The 19157-nt window shown below is 38.1% G+C and overlaps 1 protein-coding gene and 1 pseudogene across 3 annotated transcripts; one reads left to right on the top strand and one right to left on the bottom strand.

Annotated features, from left to right (window-relative positions):
* The first annotated feature begins 1232 nt into the window (after positions 1 to 1232).
* On the top strand, positions 1233 to 10091 carry LOC143595756 (uncharacterized). 3 transcript variants are annotated; one of them, XM_077074695.1, is made up of 15 exons: positions 1244 to 1336; positions 3067 to 3094; positions 3243 to 3341; positions 3646 to 3707; positions 3805 to 3892; positions 3999 to 4060; positions 4164 to 4260; positions 5050 to 5313; positions 5820 to 6278; positions 6376 to 6483; positions 6886 to 6990; positions 7089 to 7172; positions 7874 to 8186; positions 9247 to 9292; positions 9711 to 10091. In XM_077074695.1, exons 3-15 carry the CDS (start codon positions 3243 to 3245, stop codon positions 9790 to 9792), a joined length of 1869 nt encoding a protein of 622 aa, XP_076930810.1. In that variant the 5' UTR covers positions 1244 to 1336; positions 3067 to 3094; the 3' UTR covers positions 9793 to 10091. The 3 variants fall into 3 exon arrangements, with proteins under 3 accessions (XP_076930811.1, XP_076930809.1, XP_076930810.1); XM_077074696.1 differs by lacking the exon at positions 3067 to 3094 and having other exon boundaries at positions 1233 to 1336; positions 3215 to 3341; positions 5053 to 5313; XM_077074694.1 differs by lacking the exon at positions 3067 to 3094 and having other exon boundaries at positions 1233 to 1336; positions 3215 to 3341.
* Positions 10092 to 10773: 682 nt separating this feature from the next.
* Positions 10774 to 18535, bottom strand: LOC143595746 (uncharacterized; annotated as a pseudogene).
* Positions 18536 to 19157: the final 622 nt, after the last annotated feature.

Genomic DNA, 19157 nt, shown 5'->3' with positions numbered 1-19157 from the left:
TAACTAATTGAAACACTTGGTTCTCTAGTGAGGACATAAGTTCGATTTTTATTTGCGTCACTTTGATTGGATATTATCAATAAAATATGTAAGCTAGGCTTGTGAGGTTGACAGTTTGGATCCCGAGCCCACTCGGGTTTATGTCCCACTGTGTGTTACGCCAGAAAGTTTTGCTCTTGTGGCGGCACGACGACTATCAAGTGCAGCTGATAGTATGGTATTCCAAGAAAACGTTCAAGCCAAACTCTGCTGTGAGCCCGGTTAAGACAACATAGTGGTTAAGTGGGGCAACATGACTATCCAAATTAGTAGGGGGTGCAAATGAGCCGAGCCTGAGCTTAGCTCATTTAACTTACACAGAGCTTGAGCTCGGTTTGCTTCAAGCTCTATTTTCAAAGTTCGAGCTCGACTCATTTACTATTTATCAATTATTTTTTTTATATAATTATAATTATAATTTAGTAAATATTTTTATTTATTTTTTCATAACACTATATATATTAATTAATAATTATTAAATATATATTTAAAAAAATTATATAAATGACAAGCTCGTTTAGGCTCGCGAGCCGGCTCAAGCTCGATAAGTGAAGCTCGGGCTCGAGCTCGATTGTTAAACGAGCTTACATTTAGGCTTGAACTCAGGCCCGGGCTCGATGAAGCTATGCTCAAACGAGCTTTAAACGAGTCGATCCCGAGTACCTCATCAGCAGCTCGGCTCGTTTCACCCCTACAAATTAGAGAACGTGGTGGCCTAAACACAAAAAAAAAACTCGCCGTTTTAAAAAAACTGAAAATGTTACTTTTCTGGGTTTTTACATTTCATTTGTTATCCGTCGTAGCATACAAATTTTGTAGCATGAGTTTTAATGTTACATAACAAAATAGATATAAACAAGTTTCAGTACCATTTTACTTATTCTACAAATATACTTTTTGGTTTTCTCTTTTTCTTTTTCTTTAACTATAACAAATGCATCAAAAACGAAAAACTTTATATTAATCACAACAGGCGAGTTTAATCAAGAATCACTAAGTATATAATATTTTTTATAAATCATAAAAAAGAAGATTGAACTTAGTTTATACGGCAGAAGACGAGTGCAGTCATGATCATGTGCATAATATAAAGTCATATATAAGTGGACCCCGCGAAGACCGTCAAAGTTGAACTAGTATTTTATTTTCAGCCCCGCATTTTAATATTTTATTTATTTTAGACACTTCTAAATTCCAGTGTGTCTGCGCACACCCTATCTTCTCTCTCTCTAACTGAATACACACACACACACACACACAACAATCTCTCAGTTTTCCCTCGAAATCTTACGATCAGGTCAATTTCTACACTCTCGCACATATATTATGTATGTATAGTTGTATACTTGTATATGTATATATGCTCCGATGTGTGTTATTCATAATAGTTACATGTAATTAGTCTGTTTATGCATTCGATGTGATTCGATCTGTTGTTTAGTTCAAGTAGAAGGTTTCGTCGACTCGTACGCTGTCCTGGATTGAATTTTGTGTGTGTATTAGGTTTTACTATTGAAAATTGCTAGTTAGGTTGGTGAGTTTAGGTCATTTGTGGAAGGAGTTGTGTTCTGGATTGAATTTTGTATCTGTTAGGTTTTACTGTTGGTAATTGTTAGTTCAGTTAGTGATTTTAGGTGAAGGAAGTTTGTTTTTGATAATTGTATATGTATATATGCGTGTTTTTGACAATAGTTACGTGTAGTCAGATTGTATTTGCATCCGATGTGTTGTTTAGTTCAAATTGAAGGTTTCGATCAGCTCGTACGCTGTTGTGGATTGAATTATATGTGTATTAGGTCATTTGTGGAAAGAATTGTGTTTTTGATACTTGTAATCAGACTGTTTATGCATCGCATGTGTGTTTGTTTGTTCAAATTGAAGGTTTCGATCGACTTGTACGCTGTTCTGGATTGAATTTTGTATGTGTTAGGTTTGACTGTTGAAAGCTGCTAGTTCGGTTGGTGACTTTAGGTCATTTCTGGAAGGAATTGTGTTTTTGATCATTGATGACGTGTTGTGTGGATGATTTGGTTGTTGGTGTTATAAGTATTAGGTTTTACAGTTGAAAATTGCTAGTTCAGTTGGCGATTGTAGGTGATTTGTGGATGGAATTGTGTTTGTGATACATGTAATCAGATTGTATATGCATTCGGTGTGTTTAGATATGTTGCTTGTGCAAATTGAAGGTTTCGATCGATTCGTACGCTTTTCTGGATTGAATTTTGTATGTGGTTGAAAGTTGCTAGTTCGGTTGGTGATTTTAGGTCATTTCTGGAAGGAATTGTGTTTTTGATGATTGATGATTTGTTGTGTGCATGAGTTGGTTGTTGATGTTATATGTATTAGGTTTTACAGTTGAAAATTGCTAGTTCAGTTGGTGATCGTAGGTCATTTGTGGAAGGAATTGCGTTTTTGATTCATGTAATTAGTCTGTATACATTCGATGTGCTTAGATCTGTTGTGCGTGCAAATTGAAGGCTGTTCTGGACTGAATTTTGTATCTGTTAGGTTTTACTGTTGGTAATTGCTAGTTCAGTTAGTGATTTTAGGTGGAGGAAGTTTGTTTTTGATAATTGTATATGTATATATGCGTGTTTTTAACAATAGTTACATGTAATTTGACTGTATTTGCATCCGATGTGTTTCGATTTGTTGTTTAGTTCGATTGAAGGTTTCTATCGACTCGTACACTGTTCTGGATTGAATTATATGTGTTAATTAGGTTTTACTGTTAAAATTGCTAGTTCAGTTGGTGATTTTAGGTCATTTGTGGAAGGAATTGTGTTTTTGATACATGTAATCAGACTGTATATGCATTTGGTGTGTTTAGATTTGTTGCTTGTGCAAATTGAAGGTTGCGACTGACTTGTACGCTGTTTTGGATAGGATTTTGTATGTGTTAGGCTGTACTTTTGAAAATTGCTAGTTATGTTGGTGATTTTAGGTAATTTGTGGAAGGAATTGTGTTTTTGATCGTTGATGACTTGTTTTGAGTATGATTTGGTTGTTGAATTGATGTTGTTTTAGAACTTAGGGCTTGGATTGGAGTTAGGAAGTGTGTTTTTACTTTGTTGTGGAAGGAATTGTGTTTTTGATCATTTATGACTTGTTGTGTTTTTGATCGTTTATGACTTGTTGTGAGTATGATTTGGTTGTTGATTTGATGATGTTTCAGAAGTTTAGGCTTGGATTGGAGTTAGGAGATGACGAGTCGGTTGAAAGAGGAAGAGAGAAACGAGAGAGCCATAAGGAATCTGCTTAAACTTCCAGAGAACCGGAGGTGTATTAACTGCAACAGTTTGGTACAATTTTACTTGTTTCGTTGCAATTGGATTTGATGGTTGTTTATGTTAATAGTTTATTTTGCTAATCTACTACAATAATCTGATTTTAGTTTATAGAAATAGTAAGTAGTAAGGAAATAAATGAAAACATAATGCTGTTTAGTACATGTAGTATAACAAACAAAGGCATTTTTTCTCTACTTATAAGTACTATTATGTTTCCCAAGAGAAAAGGAAGATTTATTCTACTTCAGCCACTTATTAATGTCTGCGATACCAAACCTTAGTATTTTTACTATATCTCATGCTGTATACTAAACAGGGACCTCAATATGTATGCACAAACTTCTGGACATTTATTTGCACTACTTGCAGTGGAATCCAGTAAGTAATTACATGCTTTTAAACTAAGTGCCATTTAAAACAACGTTTCACTTAATTTGAGCTTCTATATTGATCTATGAGTGTACATGTTTTGCAGTCGAGAGTTCACTCACAGGGTAAAGTCGGTGTCCATGGCCAAATTTACTTCACAGGAAGTTAGTGCCCTTCAAGGAGGGGGAAATGCGGTAATATTCTTGCATATTCTGCATACTGATAAAATCTTTCACAACTTGATGTTATGATACAAGCTAGTGTTACACGTTTGACTCCACCTTTTTGTTGCAATATCAGAGTGCCAAGGAAATTTATTTTAAAGAATGGGATTCTCAACGCCAATCTTTACCAGACAGTAGGTTTGTAACTATTTAGTGTAGTACATTCGGTCGTTAAAAAAATAATATAGTGCAATATGATAAACTCATAAAAGCTCAATTCTAAATTTGATTCATGTGACAGTAACGTTGAGAAGCTTCGTGACTTCATTAAACATGTCTATGTGGATAGAAGATATTCCGGTGAGAGACGCTTTGACAAGTCTCCAAGTGTGAAGACGGTATTGCTGCTTAACTTTTAAAAACATAGAAAATTGCCAACAAGGTAACTATGGATCCCAAAATTTCTCATCAAAAGGAGTGTGTAAGTTCAGTTTTTCAAATTTGACAAAATTTCCCTATTTTCTACAATTTGAACTTTCACCCTTTTTAACGAGATAGAATATTACTCATGCCCTAACTTTGGGATTTTTAGTAACCTTTCTTGGCAATTTGCCTTCTAAAATTGGGCAAATGTCATAGAATAGTAACTCACTTTTTAAAATGGTCCACTTGTGTAATTATACTCTTTTTTGTGCCAACCTAGTTTTAAAAGTTTCTGGAATAGGCTAACATGGTAACTATAATTGACTAATTAGAACAGAATTTTGCTTTTCCATAATTTTAACTTTTTAAAGGGGGAATCAGTTGTGCTATTACCATCACACAAGGTGTTGCCAGGTAGGAGTAAATGAAGTGGCATTTTTGTATACTAGCTTGAAAAGGATTTTGCTTTTCTATGGATTTAACTTTATAAAGGGGGAATTAGTTGTACTGTTACCATCACACAAGATGTAAATTTTGTTTTTGATGTTAGTCTTGACTGCATGCAACTTGTAAGCTGCTATCACTACAGATCTTTTATCTTGAAAAAATCTTTAATATGCCCCTAAAAACAAAAGCAGAAGTATTAGTGATTTGAAAATTGATGAATGATGATGGATTATACTGGCTTTCTAGTTAAGAGCATTATGCTTCTGAAGTTCTGATCTTTGCTTTGTTTTCGTATTTGGACTAATTGCATATATAAGCAGGGGGGAGCAGAATCATATCAAGGAGGTTCTAGAAGTCCGCCCTTTAGGGATGGACGGAATTCTGAAGATGGGAAATTGCCAAATGGAGGTTTTAAGGTTGAAGGTAAATCTCTTGATCAACAAAGAGATCCAGATATATCTATCCCTCCTATAATAAGACCCGTGAGGGATATACTAGGGGATAAGGCATCTCCTGTGCGGATTATTGAACCCCCAAAATCCAATGGGTCCAAGCCAACAGATGGTTCATTGCGTACACAGGTCAGCTTCTTCCTTCATACGGTTATTATGTGGCCTTTTGGGGACTGTTTGGTTATGGTTTTAAGCATAAACAAATAGCCAATTCATTGAAAATGGCTTGTTTGACTTTGGATTCACCAAGAATAATTAGTTTGAAATAAGCAATTGAACTGTTTACTGAAGACAAGTCATTTCACCTACATAAGCAGATAAGCATAAACACATTTATACATTTTAACACTTCAAAAGTGCATATCTGCTTCTAGAAACCACAATAAGCAGATAAGATTTTCAAACAAGCAACTACCCAGCAACCCCCCTTTACCAAGTATAAAAACTTATACCTTATAAAAGCTTGCCTAGCAAAGATGTGCTTTATCACTTGATACAATATACGTGGAACTTTTTTTCGTTTTTTTTCGCTTTAACGAGAATAAGCCATATGTCAGCATATTTGGCTCAAAATGTGGACTTTAGTTTATTATATTAGCTCTATACTTCGTTTTAAGTGTAATTTCTGGTTGCAGAGAACTCTATCTTCTAGTAGCTTGGGTTCTTCTAATGGGAATCCAACTGAACAAAAAACTGAAAGTTCGTTAATCAATTTTGATGCTGTTCCCGAACCTCCTCCAACTGCCCAAGTGCCTCAACAACAAACTGCTCCATCTGTCACTCAGCCAACGACATCATCAAATAATAATTGGGCTAATTTTGATTCATTTCAAGAAGTGAAGCCAGTTCATACTCCTCCTCCAACTACCAACTTGCTAGATGTGCTTTCTGAACTATCAGTTCCAGCGTCCAATGCTACTCTGCCAGCTGGACCATCTGGCAACACACAGTTGTCAGTTTCCACACCAATAAGTTTTCAAACAGTTGCTTCCGGGCCTAATGTATTTGGTCAGTGGCAAGATGTGCATCCTCAGCAGAATCAGGCTTTTGCCCAGTCATTTAATCAGCCTGTTGGTGGGTCCCAAAACAATCAGGTACATCCATCGGTTTTTGTTATTCTTCTGCTCAATTACTTGTAGTAGGACTTGATGGCGGGCTTTACAATTTTGTATTTCATTCAACTTTCTGTAGCAATCGAATCCTTCACTTGGTGGGAATACTAATACACATGTGCCTTCAAGTTCTCAAGTTACACATGGGATTGATGTTAAACCGACAGTTAACAAAGAATTACCAGCGGTAATGGTGTTTATTTTATGGGCTCTATATTTCATCTCATGTATAGATAACAATTTCTACTCATTTGCCTGCCAATTGGTCAAATCTGCTTATGTCTGATCTCAAACGGGTCAAACTGGTTAAATTAAATCCTTCTAAACTGCTGTATCAAGAAAACATTTGATCATTATTAGTTAATAAGTTATAAAAAGAAATGGACTAAAGAAGTGTTTACTTAAAATAACTTATTTCATCATAAAGGTAAACTTTTAGTTTTGAATCTACCAATAATAGTCAGTTTGGAACACGGAATCTCAAATTGCTTACTGAAACAACTTATTGCACTCTAAAATAAGTGAACACAGTAACTCATTTTTTATCATACAAACGTTCAAAATCTTATAGAATTTGTTCTATGTGCAGGATTTATTTTCTTCCAATTTTTCGCATTTTGCTGCTCCCGGTCCTGTATGGTACCCTGCTCCACAATACGGCATGGGATTCAACATGCAATACAATGTTCCAATGGTATGATGAAACCTGCCAAAAGCATAAATGCCCATTATGTCCTGGTTCTGTTTTACATTTGAGATGTTGCTGATTTGATTATTTTTCTGTTATTACAGCTCATGCCACCAGATTACTTGCAGCAATCAAAACCTTCAAATCCATTTGATGTCAATGAATCATCTCCAGTTCAAGCTACGACAGTATGCCTACTTAGTCAACTCTTTCTTTTGTTTGATTATTAATCACCCGTAGTGAAATTAATATATATAATAATTAAGAGTTTTGGTGCCGCTAAGCCCCTATTGGGCCAAGTAGCAACAACATAATGGTCTGTCTTTTTGTTTGTTTGTTTTTTTTAAATTTGATAATTAAACTGTTATTCACGTCAACTCACCGCTGTAACGCTTGGGAGGCTGGAGCTAACAGCGCTCGTTTTTACCAACGCTTAGGTTTTAACGAACGTAACCGAAACCGACTGAATTTGCGTCAACTTGCCATCGTAATGCTTGGTTTTTACCACCCCCCCCCTTCCCGGGTTTTACCGATCGAATAAATGGCGTCTTTAAATAGTTAGTCAGCAAACCCACATTAGTGCACCACTGCAAAGCAACAGGACGGGTACATAAACAGATCCGACCTACCCGGCGCATTATCGGACCTGCCCGGAACACTAGTTGGTAATAAAAGATGGTGCATGTATGTAACACAATATTGATGTGCTCGATTAAGCCCTTAAAAGAATATGCAACTTATTTGATCAAAACAGCTAATTATTATAAATAAAATACCAGTCGTATACAGCCCGTAAATTATTCATTTGATCAAAACAGCTAATTAAATTTTTGTTTTGCCTAGAAAAGAAATTAATAGCATAATTAATTGTTTATTACTTATGTTGTAGTTTCCTTCAATGGTACCTTTGCAAGGGGCTCTACCAAACATGGTACCTCAATCAAGCATACACCGCACTGCGAGCCTCGGTACTCTACCACCATCATGGATGGCAGCTCAATCATCTAACCAATTACCACCAACATCAAGCATACAACATACCTCGAGCCTTGGTACTCAATCACCATGGATACCCACCCAGCCATCTAATCCATTACCATCAACATCAACCATGCAACGTACCTCAAGCCTTGGTAATCAATCACCATGGATGCCTACTCAATCATCTCATCCATTATCATATGGACCAGCAATGCCTTCTGGTAATGTTTCTATCTGTTTTTTTCCCCTATTCAAATCGCGTAGTTATTAGTTGGTTGATTCTGGTTATGTTACAACCTACATCTCTTACCATGTCAAAAGTGTAAAACTGCAAAGATATCTTAAAATGAAACGGTTCAAAAGTCAACTAGATCTGCTTTGAGTGTTTTTTACATAAGTTATCATTATTGCAATAGATTTTGTAAACATATTTGATGTGGTCAACTGGTGATTATTTGTAAACAGAAAGTGTTTTTGGTTAACCCAACTACACCCGGTAAGTAGGGCTGTAAACGAACCAAACCAAACGAAGCTTTATTCATGTTCGTTCGTTTAGCATTAAACTTGTACACGAACGGTTCATGAACGCTCGCTGAACGGATCTTGTTCGTGTTCGTTCGTTAAGGAATTGAACTTGTTCACAAACGCAAACGAACATGTACTATTCAAGAAAAAAAATTCTTAAACCAAACATTAGACGTAATCACCTTAATTAAATATAAAGTTAAGCACTTGAGATAATAATAATCATAAACATAATCATCCCCCAATCGGCAGTTTATCCAAATAATGTTGACGAAGCACAAGTTAGATTTGTTGTTAGTTAAAACAAAACTTTATAAAACAAACCATTAACGAAACAAACTGAATATAAAGAATAAAGTTATGAAATTTAAATGTTAGGTTGGTTATTAGAAGTAAAACATAATAAAAATATAGAACAAATCTTTAACTAGCAAACAAAAACAAACGAACATAAATGAACATATTACCGAACGTTCACGAACACAAATGAACGAACGCAGCCTCTGTTCATGTTCATTAATTTAAGTAAACAAACAAAATTTCTTGTTCGTGTTGGTAACGAATGTAAACGAACTTCCCGCCGAACGGTTCACGAACTGTTCGCTGAACGTTTGATTCGTTGGGTAAGATTACCCGTTTTGAACAATTGTTCAGCCTGCGCATTTTGTCGCATCTACTTTGTCCCTTTGTTACTTGTCATAAAGTTGAATGTGTTTTCTAGTCTCTTTGCTTTACATCGCCTTTGGTTGTGTTTAGGTCCATTTATGGGACAAGTGGCTCCCAACATGCATCCTTCATACAGGTAATTTCTAAGGTTAATACATTTTTTTTTTCAATTTCCTGTAAGGAGTAGATCAAATGGGTTTTTGTCATTGCATTAAGCAAGCGGGACTATTGCACCAAATGTAGCGGACTTGCTTTCTTACTATTTGATGCAGTTGACCTTTTATAACCACGAAATAGATGTCATGGCATCCATTTTTGACCTGTCATAGCTGGTAAAAAGTTGTAACTTAAGGGGTTTTCCAGGTCAATTGTATCAATTGGTAACGAAATAAAAACTTTTTACACCAAATAGTAAGGAAAAGTTACTTCGTTAAATGATATTATATGACATTAGCTCCTTGACAAAAACATGGAAGTTGATTACAACTTAAGTCTTATCACCAGAGCAGTTTTCGTAATGCAAAAACATAAAGTTCCATTCCATATATATGCAGGCCACAAGCAGCAGGTGGTTATGGATCCTTTCATCAAAGTCAACAACAAAGCGGTTCCGGTGGAGGAAATCCATTTGGTTGAATCGGATCACATCCGAGTCGCCTTTTGTAGATTAAGTTGATAGAAAATATGTGTTTATTGGGGGTTGATGAGTTTTTGGTGTTGCTTCTTAATCTGTATTTGATGGTCGAAAGTGGGAAGCTGAAGACCGTCTAGACTGCAATTTGTGTTGTATTTAAATTTTGTATTTATATATATGGGTGCGCTAAAATGCTTAATACAAAACCAAATTAAATTAGAGTCTCGCGAGAGCTACATAATGCATTTGTATGTAGTGGTTGGAGATATATTATGTATTGTGGTTAAAGCATTACGTACAAACACATAATGCAGTTCTCGCGGTTCTTTAATAAGTTGGTTCTGTGTTGAACGGCCCTCAATATTATGTAAAGAGAGTTGTATATATGCTCACTTTTTTTTTTTCTTTTGAAAGCCTGTATCAGTGTATCACTTGTACAAGACACAAATTTGCAACTCTAGATTGCTGCTGCTGTCTATAACATCTACATAAGTTCTGTATTGATTAATAAAGCTGGTTTTTACATATGAAGGACGGATTTCCTGGTTGGTTTGGTAATTGTATCGTGTATATTTCATGCAGGTACGGCTATATTCAAATAATCAGGTTTGGGGTTGTCGTATTTAACCTGTTCAATAAAGCGAATCATGTTTGGGTAGGCATGTTTAACACGTTTAATTAAACAAATTTATTCACCAACCAATTTAATTATAAAAGTTGACCGCTCAGCCCGTTTAATTTATTTATTACAACCTTTCTCATATTCACAATGTGTAAAACTGGTAATGATACGGAAAATAATTCACAAAGAGCGAAGCAGAATGGAAACCAAACTTTACAATGCGGGTAACAAAGATTGAACTTTTATTCCTTTATGTAGATGTTACTCGTATTAAACGCGGGGTGTTGTTTATCTTTCTTAACAATGTGAGTATGTACTATTAAAAATCCATAGTACACCCACAGTAATTCTGGGACTACTAACATCCTTAGTTGTCAATTAATGCATACAGTTGACATTTTAGACTCCATGGATGCCATTTCTTGTTCATCTCTTTGGCTTCTATATCTTTTGATTGTGTATAAGTTATGTTAACGTACGCAGTGAAGACTGTCTTCTTTGCGTTTGCTTATTTGGTCTCTTCGACCTGTCTACCTTTCCACTCGATCGGTTCTACCAACATCCACACTACATTAAAAAAATGCAAAGTCAAGAACAAATAAGCAAATATGAAAATAACAATCACTACAAAAAATGTGAACAAAATCTTGATTTAATAACATTGTTAATCAAGTCGGATCATTATATTAGATACGGATGAATACTTACAGTAGACACAGACCGCAAGCCACTCATTTACTATTCTAACCCAAGTACTAGTCCAACCAACGTCGATGGTCCACCTGAGAAGCAGTGCGTTCGGTAAATACACATTTGGTTATTCTTTTGCAAGATCAAAGATAATGACTTACTTTTTCATGGTGTTATGAGAGTTCATCCAATTAATAGCATTGCAAAGTACATAACTCCAGAGGCAAAAACAAGATGAAAGAATCCAAAACCATAAGGAACATCATCTTCCTCTTGTTTCTCATCAATTCCCCGCTGCAAATATAAATTTTAACTTTATAAAAAACGTATATTAAACGTTTAAAAATTTGTTAAAATGATTTTTCTTTTTACCTGAAAGCATTTATAATCAATTCCTATTGAAAATGTGGCAATCACCATTGCAACTAGGGGCAATAACAAAGCTCTACAACAATGAGATGTAAACTTTGTTGTTATAAATATTTATAGTAAAGTTGAAATGTAACCTTTTAAACATGTTAGTAGTTGGAAGCTGTCGAAGCACGAAATGGAATCTGACCTGACCCATGACGGAGCTTCCACGGATTTCGAGATGAATGAACCGCATCCTGGTCTGCTGATCCTCTCCTCCGGCTGCTCGCGATCTGCAGTGGCGTTTTGGGGGTGTGGAGGTGACCGCTAAGATGATCTTGAAGATCTCTTGTTCACTAGACACAAAAACTGGTGGTGGCACCTACTGAGCATGACCCCATGATAAGGAGGTGAAGACCTCCTTATATAGAGTCTCATGGCCACCATCATGATACCCTAATGGGCCTAGCCCAATTAGGGCTACCTCCACAAACCTCCTCAGCCCAATAACAAATGTATTAGCCCATATAATAAATCAAACCAAATATAATAAATTTAGGATTGTAAACCGGGTTTAATACCATACCCCTACAAGCCCCCCCAAGTCCAGCGTTGCTCCTGGGCGCGCAAGCGCTTAGGTGGAGCGTTGGACTTTATAAGGTGTTAGGGCGGTTTTTTTCCCTTTTATTCGGCCTTATCTTTATTGTCTTGAGTCTGGGGAGATTTTCTCCATGATGGTGACAGCGTTGTGATCCTTAAGATAATGGTGGTGTCGAGTTATAAGGATAATAAAGCTTGCGCGCGAGAGGCATCTTACAAGCTGAGAAATAAAGCCTGCGCGCGAGAGGCGTCTTACAAGCTGGGTAATAAAGCATGCGCGCGAGAGGCGTCTTACAAGCTGAGCAATGAAGCCTGCGCGCGAGTGGCGTCTTACGAGATGAGAATAATAAAGCCTGCGCGCGAGAGGCGTCTTACGAGCTAAAAATAATAAAGCCTGCGCGCGAGAGGCGTCTTACGAGCTGAAAATAATAAAGCCTGCGCGCGAGAGGCGTCTTACGAGCTGAAAATAATAAAGCCTGCGCGCGAGAGGCGTCTTACGAGCTGAAATAATAAAGCCTGCGCGCGAGAGGCGTCTTACGAGCTAAGAGTAATAACTGAGCTGCGCGTGAGGCGACTTACGAGCTGTAATAATAACTGAGCTGGCGCGTGAGGCGACTTACAAGCTGTAATAATAACAGTAGCCTGCGCGCGAAGCGTCTTACGGCTGTAATAATAATGTAAACCTGCGCGCGGGGCGTCTTACGGGCTGTAATAATAATGGAAACCTGCGCGCGGGGCGTCTTACGGGCTGTTAATAATAATAGTAGCATAGCGCGCGAAGCGTCTTACGGGCTGTAATAATAATGTGAACCTGCGCGCGGGGCGTCTTACGGGCTGTAATAATAATGGAAACCTGCGCGCCGGGGCGTCTTACGGGCAATGAAAGTAATGATAATAAAAGCTGGCGCGTGGCCGACGGGTTTATGAGGATTCCCAACCTTCAAGTATGGCGGGGAGCCGTATGGGAAATTGAGGATTCCCAACCTTTAAGTATGGCGCGGAGCCGTAATGGGAAATTGTGAGGATTCCCAGCCTATGGCGCGGAGCCGTATGGGAAATTGTGAGGATTCCCAGCCTATGGCGCGGAGCCGTATGGGATATTATGAGGGTCCCCAACCCTTAAGTTTGGCGCGTAGCCATACGGGATATTATGAGGATTCCCAACCTTTAAGTTTGAGCTAAAGCTCATATTTTTGGGCTAAGGCCCTGACGTTTTAGAGTTAAGACTCGTCAACAGCGTTTGAGCTTGGAGCTCACGCATGTATGTTTTACTTCGCTTTCTTTTTAAATTTGATGTCAATATAATGTTGTCATATTGCTCAAATTAGTAAAAGGAAGTGCGAAACATGTATGCGAAAACTTGTATGCGGTGGCGCGAATGCAAAACTGCTGTGGCGAAGTGATCGCCGGGAGCGCGCATGCGGAACCCGAAGTTGATACGCGGTGGGACGCGTAATCTAAAGAATTTGAATGCGTGAGCATCTGTGATGTGTGAGCATGCGTTACGCGTGAGCATGCGATATGCGTGAGCGTACTTGATGCTTGAGCATGCTTGATGCTTGAGCATGCTCGCTGCTTGAGCATGCTTATTGCTTGAGCATGCTTGATGCTTGAGCATGCTTGCTGCTTGAGCATGCTTGATGCTTGGGCATGCTTATTGCTTGAGCATGCTTGATGCTTGAGCATGCTTGCTGCTTGAGCATGCTTATTGCTTGGGCATGTTTATTGCTTGAGCATGCTTGATGCTTGAGCATGCTTGCTGCTTGAGCATGCTTATTGCTTGAGCATGCTTGATGCTTGAGCATGCTTATTGCTTGGGCATGCTTATTGCTTGAGCATGCTTGATGCTTGAGCATGCTTGCTGCTTGAGCATGCTTATTGCTTGAGCATGCTTGATGCTTGAGCATGCTTGCTGCTTGAGCATGCTTATTGCTTGAGCATGCTTGATGCTTGAGCATGCTTGCTGCTTGGGCATGCTTATTGCTTGAGCATGCTTGATGCTTGAGCATGCTTGCTGCTTGGGCATGCTTATTGCTTGAGCATGCTTGATGCTTGAGCATGCTTGCTGCTTGAGCATGCTTATTGCTTGAGCATGCTTGATGCTTGAGCATGCTTGCTGCTTGAGCATGCTTATTGCTTGAGCATGCTTGCTGCTTGAGCATGCTTGCTGCTTGAGCATGCTTATTGCTTGAGCATGCTTGATGCTTGAGCATGCTTATTGCTTGAGCATGCTCTGCCTTCATGTTTGGGCGCTGCGCGCGCGACCCGCTGAGGCGCAGAGTAATTGCCTGGGCTCGCGCGCGACCCGCTGTGGCGCAGAGTAATCGCCTGGGCGCGCGCAAGCGCGACCCGCTGAGGCGCAGAGTAAATCGCCTGGGCGCGGCGCTCGACCCGCTGTGGCGCAGAGTAATCGCCTGGGCGCGCGCGCAAGCTGACCCGCTGAGGCGCAGAGTAATCGCCTTGGGCGCGCGCGCGCGCGACCCGCTGAGGCGCAGAGTAATCGCCTGGGCGCTGAGCGCAGCAGCGACCCGCTGAGGCGCAGAGTAATCGCCTGGGCGCGCGCGCGCGACCCGCTGAGGCGCAGAGTAATCGCCTGGGCTCGCGCGCGACCCGCTGTGGCGCAGAGTAATCGCCTGGGCGCGCTAGCGCGCGACCCGCTGAGGCGCAGAGTAATCGCCTGGGCGCAGCGCGACCCGCTGTGGCGCAGAGTAATCGCCTGGGCGCGCGCGCAGCGCGACCCGCTGAGGCGCAGAGTAATCGCCTGGGCGCGCGCGCGCGACCCGCTGAGGCGCAGAGTAATCGCCTGGGCGCGCGCGCGCGAACCCGCTGAGGCGCAGAGTAATCGCCTGGGCGCGCGCGCGCGACCCGCTGTGGCGCAGAGTAATCGCCTGGGCGCGCGCAGCGCGACCCGCTGAGGCGCAGAGTAATCGCCTGGGCGCGCGCGCGACCCAAAGGTTTTGAATATCCAATCAGGTAGGTTTTATGTAAAACCAACAGATCTGATAGGGTTTATAAACCTATGAATATGAGGTGTGGCTGCTTCTCGGAACGAACCCAGATCTGAAAACCCAGATCTGAGGGTTTTCCCCAAAAGCTCGTTGTTTTCTTCCTGTTTCCTCCAGATCTGGAAGTATTTTCCAGATCTGAAAACACAGATCTAAGGATTTCCCCAAAAGCTTGGTGGTTTCCTCCTGCATCTTCCAGATCTGGAAGTATTTTCCAGATCTGAAAACATAGATCTAAGGGTTTCCCCCAAAAGCTTGGTGGTTCTTCCTGAGATTTTGATGAACGGATCGGAGGGCCGTGAAGAGAGGCCAGTGTGGTTCATTGCCGTCCCACGGATGGCGCCAATGTCGAAGCACGAAATGGAATCTGACCTGACCCATGACGGAGCTTCCACGGATTTCGAGATGAATGAACCGCATCCTGGTCTGCTGATCCTCTCCTCCGGCTGCTTCGCTGATCTGCAGTGGCGTTTTGGGGGTGTGAGGTGACCGCTAAGATGATCTTGAAGATCTCTTGTTCACAGACACAAAAACTGATGGTGGCACCTACTGAGCATGACCCCATGATAAGGAGGTGAAGACTTCCTTATATAGAGTCTCATGGCCACCATCATGATACCCTAATGGGCCTAGCCCAATTAGGGCTACCTCCACAAACCTCCTCAGCCCAATAACAAATGTATTAGCCCATATAATAAAACAAACCAAATATATAAATTTAGGATTGTAAACCGGGTTTAATACCATACCCCTACAGAAGCTTACGATGATCATTAGCCAGTGTCTTGAGGCTCCCCAATTCCTCGTACATTTGTCATCTGGTGGTTCACTGTAAGCACACGGACAAACGCATAGTCCAAATTAAAATAATTAGAATTTCTCATAAAATATAAAAATTTACGTAGAATCATTCAACGTGATATAATAGGCTAAATCATCTACGCATTTACCATTCTGTTGTGTCACGTCAGAGATGACTTTTATAACTTTTTATGTACTAGAAGAAAGAAAATATAAATTACCGTTTTTCTGTTTTACCAGCTAAATATAAAATATAACACATTAACATGAGTAAAAAAATGTACCTTCTAATGGCGGACCAACATAGGAATACGATGTAGAGTCCCATCAAACCTGGAGTCACGAAGCCCGCGCGAACCTGTTTTAATTTTAAAATTAAAAAAATAATAATAAATGATTAATTTGGGGAAAAAAATTAAATAAAAGATTTTGATGGTTGAACTTACTTTTGGGTGAAGAGAGACACTTGTCATAAGTTGGAGGAGGAAAAGTGTCCATGTAATAAAGGCAATGTTATACACACAAGAGAGTTGTGGTGTGTACCAAATATACATCAAAATGATTCCCACTATGCACACAAAATATTCACCAATTGCAATCAATAGTGAAATGGGTACGGCTGGAAAGAAAAACAATATATATTATTAAAACAATCATAAATGCTTCAAATAAAAAGTAAGAAATATACTTATGTGGCATTTGGTTCATGCCATTTCACATTTGCAAGATGCTTAATTGCAAATTGTAATGTAGTCGTAACTCAACGTTTTATTGGTTCACTGATTTATCGGTTTTAAAAACAAGATGATTTCGTAAATAATTTAAAACTTTAAAATATAAATATATAACTAGTTCAATACATATTTTGTGGATTTGTAATATCAGTGTACTATAAAGGTTTAAATAAAACAAAATAGGTAGTCAGGAGTAGTAACTTAATCAGTAAATGAGATTTTGAAAACAAAAAAAAAACTTTAAAAAAATCTGATAAATTGTTTCTATCTTCAAGAAAAATATGAAGTTAATTTTTATTTTGGATAGTTTTCTTTCATATAACTAAGTTTAAAGAAACTCATTACCATCTCTCCATATATTTTTCCGATAAGTAGCGATAATCACCATGTAATGAAGCGGATTATGCTTATTAGTTGAATAAACAAAAATACCTGCAATCTATCATAAACATAAACATGATGGTTAAGAATATTTCTTTAAGGTGGTAAAAAGGGAGTATAGAAATAAAGATACAAGGTTAAAAGATTTATTTACCCTGCACCAAAATGTGCAATAGACCCTGCCAAAAAAAATAAGAATTTATCATCAATCATTGCCAATATCAGTAAGCTTTTAAAGGGGTGTTTAAGGTTTGTTAATCAAAAATACATATCTGCTTATTGTGTTATAATATAAGGGGCAAGATCATGAAAGAACTCCATAATACATATATACAATATATTATACTACATATATGTATATCATAGAGAATTCCATACTATACATGTCATATGATATACCGCACGCATATTTGTAGTATGGAGTTCTGTAGTTCTCTTAAAAAGAAGAGTTCAGTCATGATCTCTCCTCTATGAAGAAATGTTTAAAAAAAAAAAAGATACTAACCATATGCAAGAATGAGTTGTGTAGGGAGAAAGAAGGTAGCACAACTAGTATGATCATGAGGATAATTTTAACAGACCACCAACTAGAATGCCACAACTCTTTTCTTCCATAACTTTTGGTGCCACTAGTTGAAACAAGCATTATAAAGAAGAATATCTAATATATTATAAAGGATATGCCAAAATCTTTCAAGGTAATTTGTATTTGTTTACTTAAATGTGTTTAAAAAAATGTTGAAAAATGTAAGAAAAGGATACAAAACATCCCATGCTCACTCTTAGAACTCCTTGTGTGCCTAGACAGTCTCCGCCACCTTCGCACCACCCTTCGCAGGTTTTTAATTCTGCGTACACCATGAGAAATTATATCATGAGCTCGGGTCTTCTAACTTAAGAGAGTCTGAGCTCAGCCCGGTTAAGTTAAGAGAGCTTGATTTAGGCTCATGAGTAGTTTTTCAATCACGGCTTCTATCGAGCTCAATTCATTTATTATTTTTTAATTGTTTAGTTATTTTCTTTATATAAAAATTATACGTATAAAATTTTGTGTAAAACATAATATATCTTATTTAATTACTACTATCTTAATTTTGCATGTGACAATAAGTATAATGTAAATATATATTTACTATATTAAATTAAATTGATATAAATAGCTGGGCTTGTTTAAACTTGCAAGCCTGGTCATGTTTGATGTATAAAGTTTTGACTTGAGCTCGTGTATTAAATGAGCTTTAACAGAGACTAAAGCTCCGTTCAATTTGAGCTTTTAGCAAACCAATCTCAAGTGAGCGGCTTGACTCCTTTAGACGATAACAACAAAATGTAGATCTTACTACTCATTTGGGTCAATGCAGTTGGGCCATAATCACGAACGGCCCATGCAAGCAAGTTCGCTAACAAAAACATGATGCTATACACGTATCGGGCCATCCAAGGGTTGGATCCATATCTGAACTGGGCCCACCACGAGCCCGTTAAGATCTTGGCATACCGGTCAACTAGTAGTATTGTTTCCTAATCCTTCTTCCATCCCAGCTTCAAGTTTTACTGTCATGATAAATTATTCACTTCTCATCTGCAATTGTAAAATTATTATTATTTGTTAATATTACTCAATGCATCAATATATTTTTATTTATTAATAAAACTATTATAACTACCTAAAAGACCAAGAAATGCCTATGAGCCACATGTTGCTTGGCCACTATCTCATTAATGGCTCAAGGGTTCATATAGATCCGTGACTATTTTAATTAAAAGTACATGTTCATATTTACATGTAATACCAAAAAAAAAAGTATGATACAAAAGTATTTATGTATTTAACAAATTATTAAATATTTTCTACATGATATCTCAACTTAAGCAATTTTTGTTGTTTTTTTTTTGTTTTTTTGTTTTGTTCTCTAAATCGTATTTCTCATTTAAAATTAGTTTTGTATACATCGTGCTCATGTGTGTGATTAATTAAAAGAATAAAAAAAATATAAAACAAAATACATAAATTTTATAAGTAATAAAAGAAGGCAAAAAATAAATAAATAAAAATACCGGAGTAAATTGTTTTTTGGCCCATGACGTTTAAAGTTAGTTTGCAGTTTTGGGTCCACAGACTAACTCCAATTATCTTAACAAGGGATAAAGAATGGAGTTAGTATAAAGACCAAAACAACAAA

The sequence above is a fragment of the Bidens hawaiensis genome, unplaced genomic scaffold (assembly GCF_021521415.1).
Source record: "Bidens hawaiensis isolate Kalapana, Puna unplaced genomic scaffold, B.hawaiensis_p1.1 tig00045507_1, whole genome shotgun sequence".
NCBI lineage: Eukaryota > Viridiplantae > Streptophyta > Magnoliopsida > Asterales > Asteraceae > Bidens > Bidens hawaiensis.
Note: the sequence above shows the minus strand (reverse complement) of the source record. Positions and strands in the feature narration are given on the sequence as shown.

What these genes read in the sequence shown, in the direction of transcription:
- LOC143595756 (XM_077074694.1), top strand. Translation starts at nt 3,243, where the DNA reads ATGACGAGTCGGTTGAAAGAGGAAGAGAGAAACGAGAGAGCCATAAGG. An exon ending in ACTACTTGCAGTGGAATCCA is followed by an intron (nt 3,708 to 3,804) that starts GTAAGTAATTAC and finishes CATGTTTTGCAG; the next exon opens with TCGAGAGTTCACTCACAGGG. An exon ending in CAATCTTTACCAGACAGTAG is followed by an intron (nt 4,061 to 4,163) that starts GTTTGTAACTAT and finishes TTCATGTGACAG; the next exon opens with TAACGTTGAGAAGCTTCGTG.